Genomic DNA, 11,975 nt, shown 5'->3' with positions numbered 1-11,975 from the left:
GATTTCGTGCTCCGGAGTCGCGAATTCTGCGAGAATGATCAGCGTAGCCTGTTAGTCGCCTTCTTGTGTGAGTGTTCATCCGGTGATGAAAAAGGAAGAGGTGGTACGAAATGGGGAACCGAGGGAGGAGACTGGGAGGACCCGATCGCGCCCCAACCTTTCTTTTCCTCTGCCGCCGTCCAGAGAAAAGCGAGTAAATTTATGAAAGCGGAAGCGAGCCAGCGAGCAAGTACAAGAGTGCGGAACGGGGCTCGGAAGGAAGTAAGTGAGGAAGGAGGGAAGAAAGCGAGGACGTTGCAACCAAGTCGATAGTACCAACACCTTTTTTCCTCCCTGCTCCATCGGAACGCGACGACAAGAGGCTGCGATGAATCCGCATTGTGGCTGTGTTTGCGCGCCTGTTGAGTTCTCCTCACCGCCTGCTCTGTTGCCGGTAGCGGGTGATGGATTGATTGTCTTTGCAAGGGCTTTGCGCGTCTCGCCGACCCCGACAGTCGGAAGGCGCGCCGATAAAAGGGGGAGCGAGGGACGCCTGGAAGCAAAGGTCGCCGCCAGCTTGCGTCCGTATAAAACGCAACCGCGCGTCGTAGCGCGTACGGGCATGCGCGATTTTGTGCATTGGAAGCGCTTTTATCAGGCTGCGGCAGCGAAAAGATGCTCGCACTGCGGGGGAGCATGTCGGAAGGCCACGTACAGGCTGGCTCGGCCATTTGAAGATGCCGAAGGTGACCAGAACGAGTGCGACCAAATAGAGAAATGCATGCACATATGTGTACATCTACAAGAAAACGAACGCGAGAAAAGACGCGCGGTGAAAAGAAGGCGCACAGCTTCCTCTTTGCTGCTCGCTTTCTTCGGTGCCTGGCTAAACTTTTCAGCGGATAAATAAATAGCATGCCGCCGAGCCCCCCGGAGCTCGGCGGAACACTGGCAGTTGTTCCCCTTCGCACCATGCAGCGCTTCACCCTCCTCATTCAGAGGAGCATTTTCTCCTTTTAGCGAAGCTCCCTCTTTTCTCCTCCCACCAGCACCCCTGCATTTTAACCTGAATATGGCGTCGTCACCTCTCTTGTAAGGCGCCCAGGTCGCGTCACTATTTGCTTGGTTCCACTATACGACCCATCGGTGCGCCTTCGCCGCCTTGTCCGGGGCACTCCTGCGGCCTTCGCACATAAGCGTACTCTCGGTGCGCAGTCGGAAGGCCTACGATTTAGACCGCGTTTTAGATTCCGTCGTATACGGGAGCGTTCCTTCGCGCATATGCTCTGGATTTATTTTATTCTTCCCTACTTCTTTGCTTTAATAGTTCGTGGGGTGCTCTTGCACGGCTGGCCACATTTGACGCCGGCGCTCTTTGGCACTTCTGGCTCATTGTAACGTTCGTTCCCCCTCCTTGTGATTCTCCAGAATGGAGTCACCTTCCGTGGCGGCAGCGGCCGCTTCGTTCGGCGGTGGTGGCGTGTTGTCGTCCATCATTCGACCCACGCGGCTTCCCCAAGAGCAAAAGCACACTACGCCGTGCTCTTTGCGCGCGCGTCTCCGCATGCGTGTACGTGCGACTGATGACGCCGAGCTCCTTCTCTCCCCCATTCCTCTCGCCTTTCTCGTTCTAGCCTGGTGAAACGCTTGCGCGCGGAACGGCAAGATGTTTCTGAGCCTGCAAAAAGGAACGAGAGCGGGGGTTATGAAAAGAGGCGGACGGTCCGCGGGCAGAAGCGGGAACTGCTGTGGTTTAGGGCTTGCAAGTCGCTGCGGCTTGTTGTCGGGGTGTAATGCAGCGTGTTCAACTTTGTCAGCATCCAAGAGAGCCCTGTCCTCCCCTCTGCGCCTCTTTAGCGAAATTTCCCCCGCGATTTTGCCCTTTGCGGGCAATAGCCATTGGGTACGGGGGGTGAGCCGGGCTCTTGTGTCGGGCGAAAGGACCCTGATATGGCAGCTGCCTGAAAACCGTAGAGAAAGAGCCCCTTTCAAAGCGGTGGGCTTGAGAGCTGGGCCGCTTGCCACAGCAGTGCCCCTGCTTGCATATCGGCCAGCGGTAATTCTGCTAGGAAGGAAAGCGCTTCTCTTTTTTCCAGGATACGCACAATGCGTAATTACTTACCCTTCCCAAAAGTGATTCGGGCTTCACCCTGTGCTTAGTTGCTTAAAGGAGAAGCACGCTTGTTAGGTAGGCTTTTTTAATCTGGAAACAAAGGCTTGGGTAAACATCTTAACAATCTTCTCCTAACCTTCCTGGCTCCTTTCAATTGTTCTTTTCAAGGTTTTAGGGAAAAATTGGAGACTTTGGCGGCCGCACTTTTAAGTTTTGTGCTTATCACCCGAGATCAACTAATGCGTGGTCAACCGCGTTCTGTTGTTTGTGGCGGAGGTCAGGGTTGTGTATGGTTGTACCCATACATGTCTCGGTTTTCCTCTTTCGTAAGGATGTGCTACGCTTTCCAAAATATAACAGGAGACAAACAGACGTGCGCACTGTCCAGACAGTCTTAGCTGTTCTGTACGAACGCTCCTAGTATAGTGCGCCGTCGCGAACCTTTCGTTAAATTGGCCGAGGTTCAGCTGTTTCTTTTTTCTTAGCTTTCCCAGTCGTACATTCTTCTATCATATTAGACCAAGAGATCAACAATATTCAGAACGTCCGCTAAGGCGATTTGCTGAATTCACTGGCATTAAGCCGCGTTAGGATTCACGGTCCGGCGACAGTCTGGGAATGGCGAACAATTTTCTCCTCGATTTCTTCATAATAGCAAAGGGGGTGAAGGTCTACGCAACGGTCATTTATCGACTGCACTGTTAAGCTATTATCACGGCGCTCATGGTAGGGCAGAATTTTGTGCATGTGAACCCCTTCGCGGGTGACCTTGATCTTGCTCTCGCACATCCGTATGCAGTTGGCAGTTGTGCGTGGCTCCCGGATATTTCGCGGGACGGGCTACAGTAGCCACGGGTCACTCACACCAAAGCTGGGGACTGCGGGTGTGGAATGAACGGAGAGTGGGAAGGGAGAGGGGAGAGAGAGGGCGAAGCTGTAATTCAGCACTAAACAGCTGTTGGCTGACAGTTTGCCGCCCTGAATGGTGGCTGCTCCGACCCCGCTCTTCGCCGGACGCCTCGGCACTCACACACGCACGCACGCACAGGCAGACCGCGCGTTCTCCCTTTCGGTCGCGCTTCACCCCCCCCCCCCCCCCCCCCCCCCCCTTTCACACACACACGCAGCTAGACCCGCTGCCCCTGGTCGTTCGAGGAGCCGTGAAAAATTCTTCTGTTCGCGGGGTTAGACGTGACAGTAGCGCGGCACTGCAGTGTGGAAACGACCGCGTGCGTGCGTGATGGAAGCGTAGCTAGGCTAGCTTTGCTCCGCTAGGCGGTAGCGTATCGGGAGCGCGAAAACTGAGAACGGGTGCGGAGGGCTGTGTAGCGGGAGGCGGCGGCCTCTTTTACAGACGCGACCCGCGTGTGTGTGCGCGACGCGGCGGCGGGACACAGCGTGCAGCGCCTCTCTGCCACATGTTCGGTGGCTGCAGCGGTGCGTGCAAAAGGCGTCGAGGACGGCTTTGCCGCCTTTCTATCCCTCTGCTGGTGCCGCAGGGGTTCGGGATGCGGCTGCGCTTTGGCGATGCGCCGCCACCGAACACGGCAGGGCCGCCGCGGTGCTCCCGCGGTGGCGGCGGCTTCTGTGTCCGACGCAGCGGGTTGTCTCCCCCACCCGACCAGCATGTGTGCGTGCGCTGCTGGAACATGCGAAGGACAGATAGGCTTGGTCGTACAAATGCGCGCAGATTCCGCCTTTGTTGTTTGTTCGCGGACACGAAATACGCCCGTGGTGCATTTCTTGGGAGTGCACATTGAGGAGGTTACGGTTCGTCAGACCTCGCTGCGCTGTAAGGATTTTCGCATATGGGTCCTCGAGTTCTTCTCTATTACGTTCATGTTACTTTGTTAGGCACAGATTACGGATTCGGAATGTAACGGTTAACTAGTGTCACTGAACTGCTGTTTGAGGAGGGGAAAGCTTAGGGTGCGTAGGTGTTGTCGAGCAAAAGAAAAAGAGATGAGGGAGGGCGGGGGATGTTGAAGAGGGCATAGACCAAACGTTCTTAACCTTTGCACGTTACTTAACGGTAAAAGTACTTCCTCGAAGACAGAAGTAGTGGCAAGTTACGTCCAACAGCTGTCTTTCTGTGCGCTCATTGCACGCACTCTAAAGCGATATTAAGCAGATCCAGACCAAGTATTGGCAGTGCAACTAGTTATTCGCACACTTTTGCATTTTCAGCCTTTAGCAGATGCACACTTTTTATCGCTAACCAGATATACGACGTTCGAGGTCATCGTGCAGCGTTCCTGAGTCAGACCGATTAGTTATTCTATATTTGTTGTCAGAAAATTGTGCCAGCTCGGATTATCGTTGACACAGACACGGCGCCTAAAAGACCCTCGCACTGCAGCGTTTGCGATCGAATACTCAGCAGTGACACAGTGGTGCAGTTATCTAACGGCGGTTACATAAAGCGTTATGTTATAAAACGCTCCACTCGTAACGTGGTCAGCATAAAGTTTAAGTAAACATGATTAAACTATTGGAGCCAGGGACTTGGGTTTTTACGAAGTTAAGAACAGCGCGGTCACTTGAAGTGACCAGACCAGCATTTGAAGAAAAAAAAAAAAGAAAAAAAGAAACGTCATTTCCCACCTTTCACACCAATATACGCGCGAGATAATGGATGAATGCAGCTTCGCTGCATCACGTGGCTTCATTCTGCTAAGTTTGGCTTCTTTTCAGTTCGCTAAATTACTACAGTATGGTCGAGCATCACGTAGGGACTATTGTTTACCAACAGTATGCTCCCTTTTTATTGCGCCCAATTTTTAACGTTTTTTTTTGTTGTTTTGCGGTGGCGGTCAGAGTTTGTAGAAAAGGCACTGCTGTCGCTGTATGTCGGGCAATGTGCGCATGCGCGAACAGCTTCACATCTGCACATAAAACACGCTGCTTTATATAATCTGTCTGTGTACGCTTTTCGGGCAACTTGTGTGATTCATCTTTTGGCATACAATTTTAAGGTATATATAGGACTCGATGTCGAGTGGCGGTGCATCACAAACTGTATGATGCCATACGGAGTTCTTGGCTTTGACGTCCGCGAAAATTAAATACACTCCTCACTTATGTGCACTCGCCTTCAATTCCACTTAAACTTATGCCAAAAGTTTACATGAGTGATTTTGACAAAATGGTTAACGAGTGGCATGCTATTATAATCTGTGCTTTTTTGTGCGTATTGGGCACTGGACCGTGTACACGCTTCAAACAAAGGCTCACAATGAACTAGGGTATAAAATCTGAACAAAGTGGTTCAGTAAAACTTTTCGCTTGGTTGGGTGGTTCATAATGTTATTTGGCTGCATTTAGTTTGACATATTTCAAAGAGCGCGTAAGAGTCCATCTGCTACCCATCTTCGTCTTTGTCACGTGCATGTATTCAAACAGCGGTGGTAGTGTTCATGAGATATATCTGCAAACGTACAAACAGGCCCAAGTCTGAAAAATCCTTAAAGCACTGTGTCCCGTTCATCTCGGCCCCCTGTTTTCCTACAGGTGTCTCCTGTAATCGAAGAAGTTTACTAGGTGGCCCAGCTCTTTAAAGCACAGTGTATGAAGACTCTACGCATGACGCGTGTCTGTGCTTGTGTCTATAGAATTTAACTAACTGGCTCATGCAGCCTCCACACCACATGTTAAGCCACTGTCACGACCACTGTCTAAAAGCGCAGGAGTGCTTACAGGGTGCCCCTGTTCTGTTTCTCGTAGGAGCGGGCGGGCGGCACACCGCTGGCCATGCTGGCGGCCCAGTGCAACAAGCTGGCCAGTAAGAGCCCGCCTCCGCTGGCGGACGCGGCCGTTGGCAAGGGCTTCCACCCGTGGAAGAAAGCCGCGCCGCAGGGCAACAGCTCCACGCCGCCGCCGCAGCAGCAGCAGTCCTCGTCGTCGGCCGGACTGGCGCAGCAACACCCGAGGCTGGCGCACTCGGGCTCCACCCCGTACCAGCACAACCACCAGCGGACGCCAGGTACGCATGGGCGCCGACATTCCTTCAACTGCTCGCGAGATGCCTTAAACAGAACGAAAAATTCATGGGTGGATAAGTTGGGGCAGAAGAAAAACTATGAAAAATAGAGCACTGGCCGTACCGCTGCGTACAACGGACTGAAACCAATGGAGAAATAAGCGATTACCGGTTGTTTCATACATTACTTCCTTTTTTTTTCTCGAAAAAGGAAACCATCGCAATTACCATCATGGGAATGGGCTTACTGATTTGCGGATTATTGGTTATTGAATTAGTGTACTTATATGTACATATAGGGTAGAGGTTAGGCCAAACAGTGATGTTAGTCAACAGAGTTGGAACGTTTAATCTTGCTTTACAGTTGCTACTGCGAGAGAGCATGAATTTATCGTTTGGTCATTGTGTGTGTGTGTGTGTAGTGGCGGAGTGGAGCACGTATACCAAACTTTTCAAAAACGAGGGCTGAAATGATGCTCCCAACTTTAACAGAATAGTGAAACTCGTCATCTATCAATAACAGCCGCTAAAAGGAAGTGCTCAATTGTGCTTGTTGCCACGTTTGTTGGCACTTGACCCTTCCTCATCCAAGTAACTGTCCATTACCTTTCGAAACGCCTTGTTTGATGTCGAACATTGGCCGTGCATTCATGTACGCCCACCGTGATGGTTTGCGGAGTAGCTAACCTCCGCACCGTCGTGTGCCCTCCACTTTTTCTTCAGGCTCGGTGGTCTCGAGCGGCTCGGTGACGACGGCAACAACGACGCCGTGCAGCAGCAGCTACCCGTCCGAGTCGCTCTTCTACCCGGGCGTGTCGGCTGCTTCGACGGGCGGCGTGCCCTCGGCATCGGCCAGCGACTCGCTGCTCGCCAAGGTGGAGCCCCTGGGACGCATGTATTCGCACGCCTACTGCGACAACTGGCCGTACGCGGCGCACATCAAGCCCGAGGCGAACGCGTTCAACTCGTCCCCATGGTGGGAGATGGGCGCCGGCGGCTCGTGGCTGGACGCCGGCCACTCGCAGCTGCCCAATGCGTACGCGGCCGCGGCCGCCGCCGGCTCTGACTACGGTCTGGGCTCGGGGCTGGCCGGCAGCCCGCTGCTGGGCTCCTCCCCGCTGCTACAGGACACGTACAAGTCGATGCTTCCTGGCCAGGGCGCCCCCGGCGTCGCGTCGCCGTTCTCGCTGGCGCAGCCGGCGCTGCCGCAGGTCGCCGCCTCCTCCCCTCGCTCCCAGCGGAGGTGAGGCCACTTTCCACGTTGCAATCCACCTGCGGCGCATTCTTTTGTGTCCCGCTTGCTTTGATTGCCTGCTCCCACAACCTTGTATGTGACTGTCCTGTTGCTATTGGTTGGCGCTCCGTTGCATGCGCTTGAAAGTATTGCCCTGAAAGAGCTTGGCGTTTCTCAAAGGAGTACTAAATTTGCTGGAGCAGTTGACAGGATTAACGCGATAATGCCTCCGAGTCTGCTAGCTCTTCAAGACAAATAATCATTCCAGCTTGAGAAAGGACTCGGAAAAGTGGACGCGATTTTTTTTTTTTACCGCTGGCCTTTTGTAAGACCTGCGTAACCGTGCTGTGTCGCGCGCTCCGACGGCCCAGGTACACGGGCCGGGCGACCTGCGACTGCCCCAACTGCCAAGAGGCCGAGCGGCTCGGACCCGCCGGGGCCCACCTGCGCAAGAAGAACATCCACTCGTGCCACATCCCGGGCTGCGGCAAGGTGTACGGCAAGACGTCGCACCTCAAGGCGCACCTGCGCTGGCACACAGGCGAGCGACCTTTCGTCTGCAACTGGCTCTTCTGCGGCAAGCGGTTCACGCGGTCCGACGAGCTGCAGCGCCACCTGCGCACGCACACGGGCGAGAAGCGCTTCGCCTGCCCCGTCTGCAACAAGCGCTTCATGCGCTCCGACCACCTCAGCAAGCACGTCAAGACGCACAACGGCGGCGGATCGTCGGGCGACAAGAAGGGCTCCTCCTCGGGATCTTGCTCCGACTCGGACAACTCGCAGAGCGAGGCGCCCCATCCCATGGGCCTGCCGCCGTCGCAGCTGGGTGCTGCGAGCGCCCTGTCCCAGGGCCTGGCCCTGGGTCCGCCGCCTCCGCCGCACGTGCCCCTCGGCGTGCTGGGCTCGCACGTCGGTCAACACCCGGCCGACGCGCACCGGCACAAGTAGGGCTGCCGCCAGACGGCGCTTGCCGCGGATGCTGTTTCACTCGTCGTGCCGACTGCCTGTGGCCTCCCTCAAACCATTTGCGATGAACGCCTAGTGATGGCCTATCATCCGTGTCTGTGCAGCCGAGAAATTAGCGACTAAAGTCGACACGAAGGGGGCCTTGTCCTTGGCAGTGCTCCTAACGATTGTTTTTGTAGAGACTAAACAGATAAGTGCTCGATGATTGGTTCCCACTTGCCTGCTGGAACTCAAACGAATGCGATGATTGCACACTCACAAAAGCCTAAACACAGTACCTTAAGTGAACGTTGGATAAACGACATACTTTTCTGGACACATACACGCCCGTCTGCAGTCGGTGCCTGAGAAGTGTCTGTGGAGCAGTGCGATTCCCGCCGAGTCTCGCAGCGCCGGCGGCACTCGAGTGAAACAGCAAACGTGCTCGTCTCTGGCGCGTCCTCGTGCGTCGCGTCCTCACCAACGACGCGGCGAGACCAGCGTGGGACCGTTGGGCGGTGACAGTGCGTCCCGGTGCGCCCTGGGGTGCGTCGGCGCTTGTACGAAGGGCCTGTCGGTGGCTGCAGTACTCCGGAGGAAATAAACACCAACCCGTGCCGTGCTCTGGAGAGGGAGGGGCGAAGGGCCGACGGACCTGTGCGACGGTGCAGCGGGCGCACTGCCGTGCTGCTCGCGGACCGAGCACGCGGTGGTTGCTCCGCGGATGTGTGCGCTGCGTGCGGGCAGCTTTCTCCCGGTCCGTGTATTCGCGCTGGTGGCTCGCACTCCGCGCGCCGGGCCGAGAACAGAAGAGCTCTGGAGACTTATAGGAGGCCGTGAACAAACGACACCGCGTGGCGGTACAAGAAATGACATTGTGAAAGTTTCGCGACTGTGATGCCGCTGTTCAAGTGCATATGCCTATTAACGGTAGGAATGGTTGACGCTCAGACAAAAATTGCAAATAACGAAAATTTGTGTTTAGAAAAGAAAAAAGATGACAGTTGAAATTTAGACAGCTTCAAACGCAATGAATAGGACTGCTGATTAATGAAATATCTTACTGCGATTTTAGATCACCTCGTCATGGCTATAGATACCTAAATTAGTACGCAGGCATGAATGATTGCATCTCAGATTTGCTTAGCTTAAAAGCAAGGGAATATAATCTGTGAGGCATCCCGGCGAACTAGTTACAGTCCTTTATGCGTCCATAGCTGTACAGCGGTGACGACGCCATCTCATCAGTAGCCATGATGCTTACAACTGCTCGCAGTACTAGTAATTTAAAAATATTTTTTTGAAAATGTTTTGTTATAAGAGTTTAAGGGTGCCAGGCCTTGTGACGCGCTTCAAGCCAACACGCTAGTGACGACTCCTTCACCAGGCCGCTAAAGATAACAGAGAGGAGGATCCACTGACCAGAGGAGTGAGAAAGCATCGTTGCCATACGTCGCCTTCCTGTCAAGCCGACTTCGTGTGTGCCTCAAAACTCTCAAACTGCTGGCAACACTGTGCATTCACGTGGTTAAAACTATTGTGCTGTGTGATTGTGTGTGTGTTTGCGCGCGAAATAGATTTTTTCCCTTTTTTTTTTTTTTTTTTGGTGGCGGTACGCAGCAGCGTCCGCCCCTGTAATGTGTGCGCGCGGAAAATCGCTCAGCTAGGAAGTCTTAATCGCGCGAATTTTACGCGCGGAGACAACGTTTTCTTGTGCTACTAGAAAAATAAAAAAAGATATTGTCGTCGAGCTTTTTATTGTACTACAATGCGAGTCTTTCTTCAGTGAAGAGACTATGAGACTAAAGAGTTCTGCCACGGGTTTTCAGTGATCTAGGACGTTGTACATAGTGACTCAACAAAGGAAAGAACTCTGTGCAATTGTACATTTTTGCCCACTTTTTGTCGCTCTTTTTATTTTTTGAAATTTGTCCCCGACTGTGTCTTTGTGTGCGTCTGCGTGTGAATTTTGACCGTGGGTAAAGATTAAGTCCCCTGAGATTTGAACTATTGAGGACGTGCTCTTAATATTATTGGAGCGTTTTTAAGAAACGCACTGAAGTGAGATCAATTCTAAACCAACACGCCAGCTGAACATTAGTGCACGCGGCCTGATGCTGACTGATGTCGTTGGGAATTTTGTTCCTTGATGCCGACTGTGCAGCGCACATCCTTGGGAGGCAAGTCAGAGCTGAAGAACTGTCACGAATTCATAGAATGCGGCTGAAAACGTCGGTTACTTTCGAAATGAACGATTGGTCCTAGGGAGAGAGGTAAGAGAACAGAGCCTTTTGTTTAGTTTAGGAGGATGGTCATCGCCCAAGACGAGTCAGTCTCTTACTTTCTAGACGTATTATATGGAGAATTTCGAGAGAATGGCCATTTCAAAACACGGTGCGAATTGCTGAAAGGTCTTCTTAGCTTGATGTCATAGGTATTCATTATTTCTGTGGCTATTCTGGTTGCAAGCTTGACATTTAGACGACATTTCAGCCTAATCACTGGAAAATGTTGAATTAATAAGATTGTAGACGTAACGGTATTTTTTCTCACAGCCGAATATTGATATAGAGCTTATAGTATGCTGATAACTAAGTGCATGATACTTTACTCAAACATACCAGACATGCTTCTGTGAAACACCTGCTTATCCGAGACAGTGTAAGATACTGAAGGTTCCTGGGCGAAAGTATCGCAATATATACGCAGGATGATAGAGAGTCCTCTTGAGCCATGTTGTATCAATCAATTGTGTGTGACCATGGGTTCTACAACAGCTGCAATTACAGTGCGAGATAATTTATCACGCCGCTCTCTTTAGACACTCATGGCTTGATTCGCCGCGATCTAACACTTGCTTGGTATACAATACTTCAGCGAGTCAGTCATTCCACCTTCCATATACCCTGCTCGCAAGCTGCGTGCCATCAAGGCTTCGCCGGACATTGCATGTGATCATACTTCAGCCCTGACTTGCTTCCACGAAATTGAAAGGCGCTCTGTTGCGAACAGCGCACGAAATGGCCGGGCCCGGTTAGTCACTGGTGCAAGCGTTGGCTTGACCTCAGTAATGTGGTGCCATTATATTGCCGCAGAAACGTGTAACGAATGTGTCATTTTCTTGACTGTTCTTGTCGTTGTCGTGACTCTGTATTGATTGGAGAGAAAAAAAAAAGCTGAAAAAATATTCGCATGCGCCTGGATAATGAATGCTTAGATATCCTATTTTTTTTTAAATCTTTTTTTATTGTTTTTCTTTCTCGCAGTATTTTCAAATGTAATTCTCTCGATGATGGCGAATCCAGTGCTATTGAAAAAAAAATGAATAAAAAAAGGCAAATGCAAATGAGCATGTTCCTACACAACTGCGAGTCTTGTGTTGACTTCTTGTTTGACTGTGTGTAGAAAAATATACCAAGCCTAATGTAGTCTCTTGCTTTTTTTTTCTTCTCAGAATATTACACTGTATCATTGTACTGACTTATGAGTGATGATGGTTATGATTTCATTTCGTTGGTTCGAGGACTACTTGGTAAAAGAGTGCCATGACAAACGAGATGGGGCCATGGCCCATATTTTAAGTAACCAGTCGAAGGGAACATGTTCATTGGTAATCGAGTGGCTCCCCGTTGGCACTGCGTGGAGATCAAACCTGGCACCTTCAACATGCAAGATTCTTTGCGAATGCAAAAGAGAACAGTGTATTTGTGCAGAAAAGAGAATTC

General features: G+C 51.9%; 1 protein-coding gene across 1 annotated transcript; it reads left to right on the top strand.

Annotated features, from left to right (window-relative positions):
• The first annotated feature begins 3,600 nt into the window (after positions 1-3,600).
• LOC146198305 (transcription factor Sp9-like) lies at positions 3,601-8,317 on the top strand. Its single transcript, XM_084591884.1, has 4 exons — positions 3,601-3,720; positions 5,816-6,074; positions 6,795-7,314; positions 7,677-8,317. The coding sequence occupies exons 1-4, from the start codon at positions 3,601-3,603 to the stop codon at positions 8,251-8,253; spliced, it is 1,476 nt and encodes a 491-aa protein (XP_084448010.1). The 3' UTR covers positions 8,254-8,317.
• Positions 8,318-11,975: the final 3,658 nt, after the last annotated feature.

Source organism: Amblyomma maculatum, chromosome 2 (assembly GCF_055883805.1).
Source record: "Amblyomma maculatum isolate TAMU_Amacu chromosome 2, ASM5588380v1, whole genome shotgun sequence".
Classification (NCBI taxonomy): Eukaryota; Metazoa; Arthropoda; class Arachnida; order Ixodida; family Ixodidae; genus Amblyomma; species Amblyomma maculatum.
Note: the sequence above shows the minus strand (reverse complement) of the source record. Positions and strands in the feature narration are given on the sequence as shown.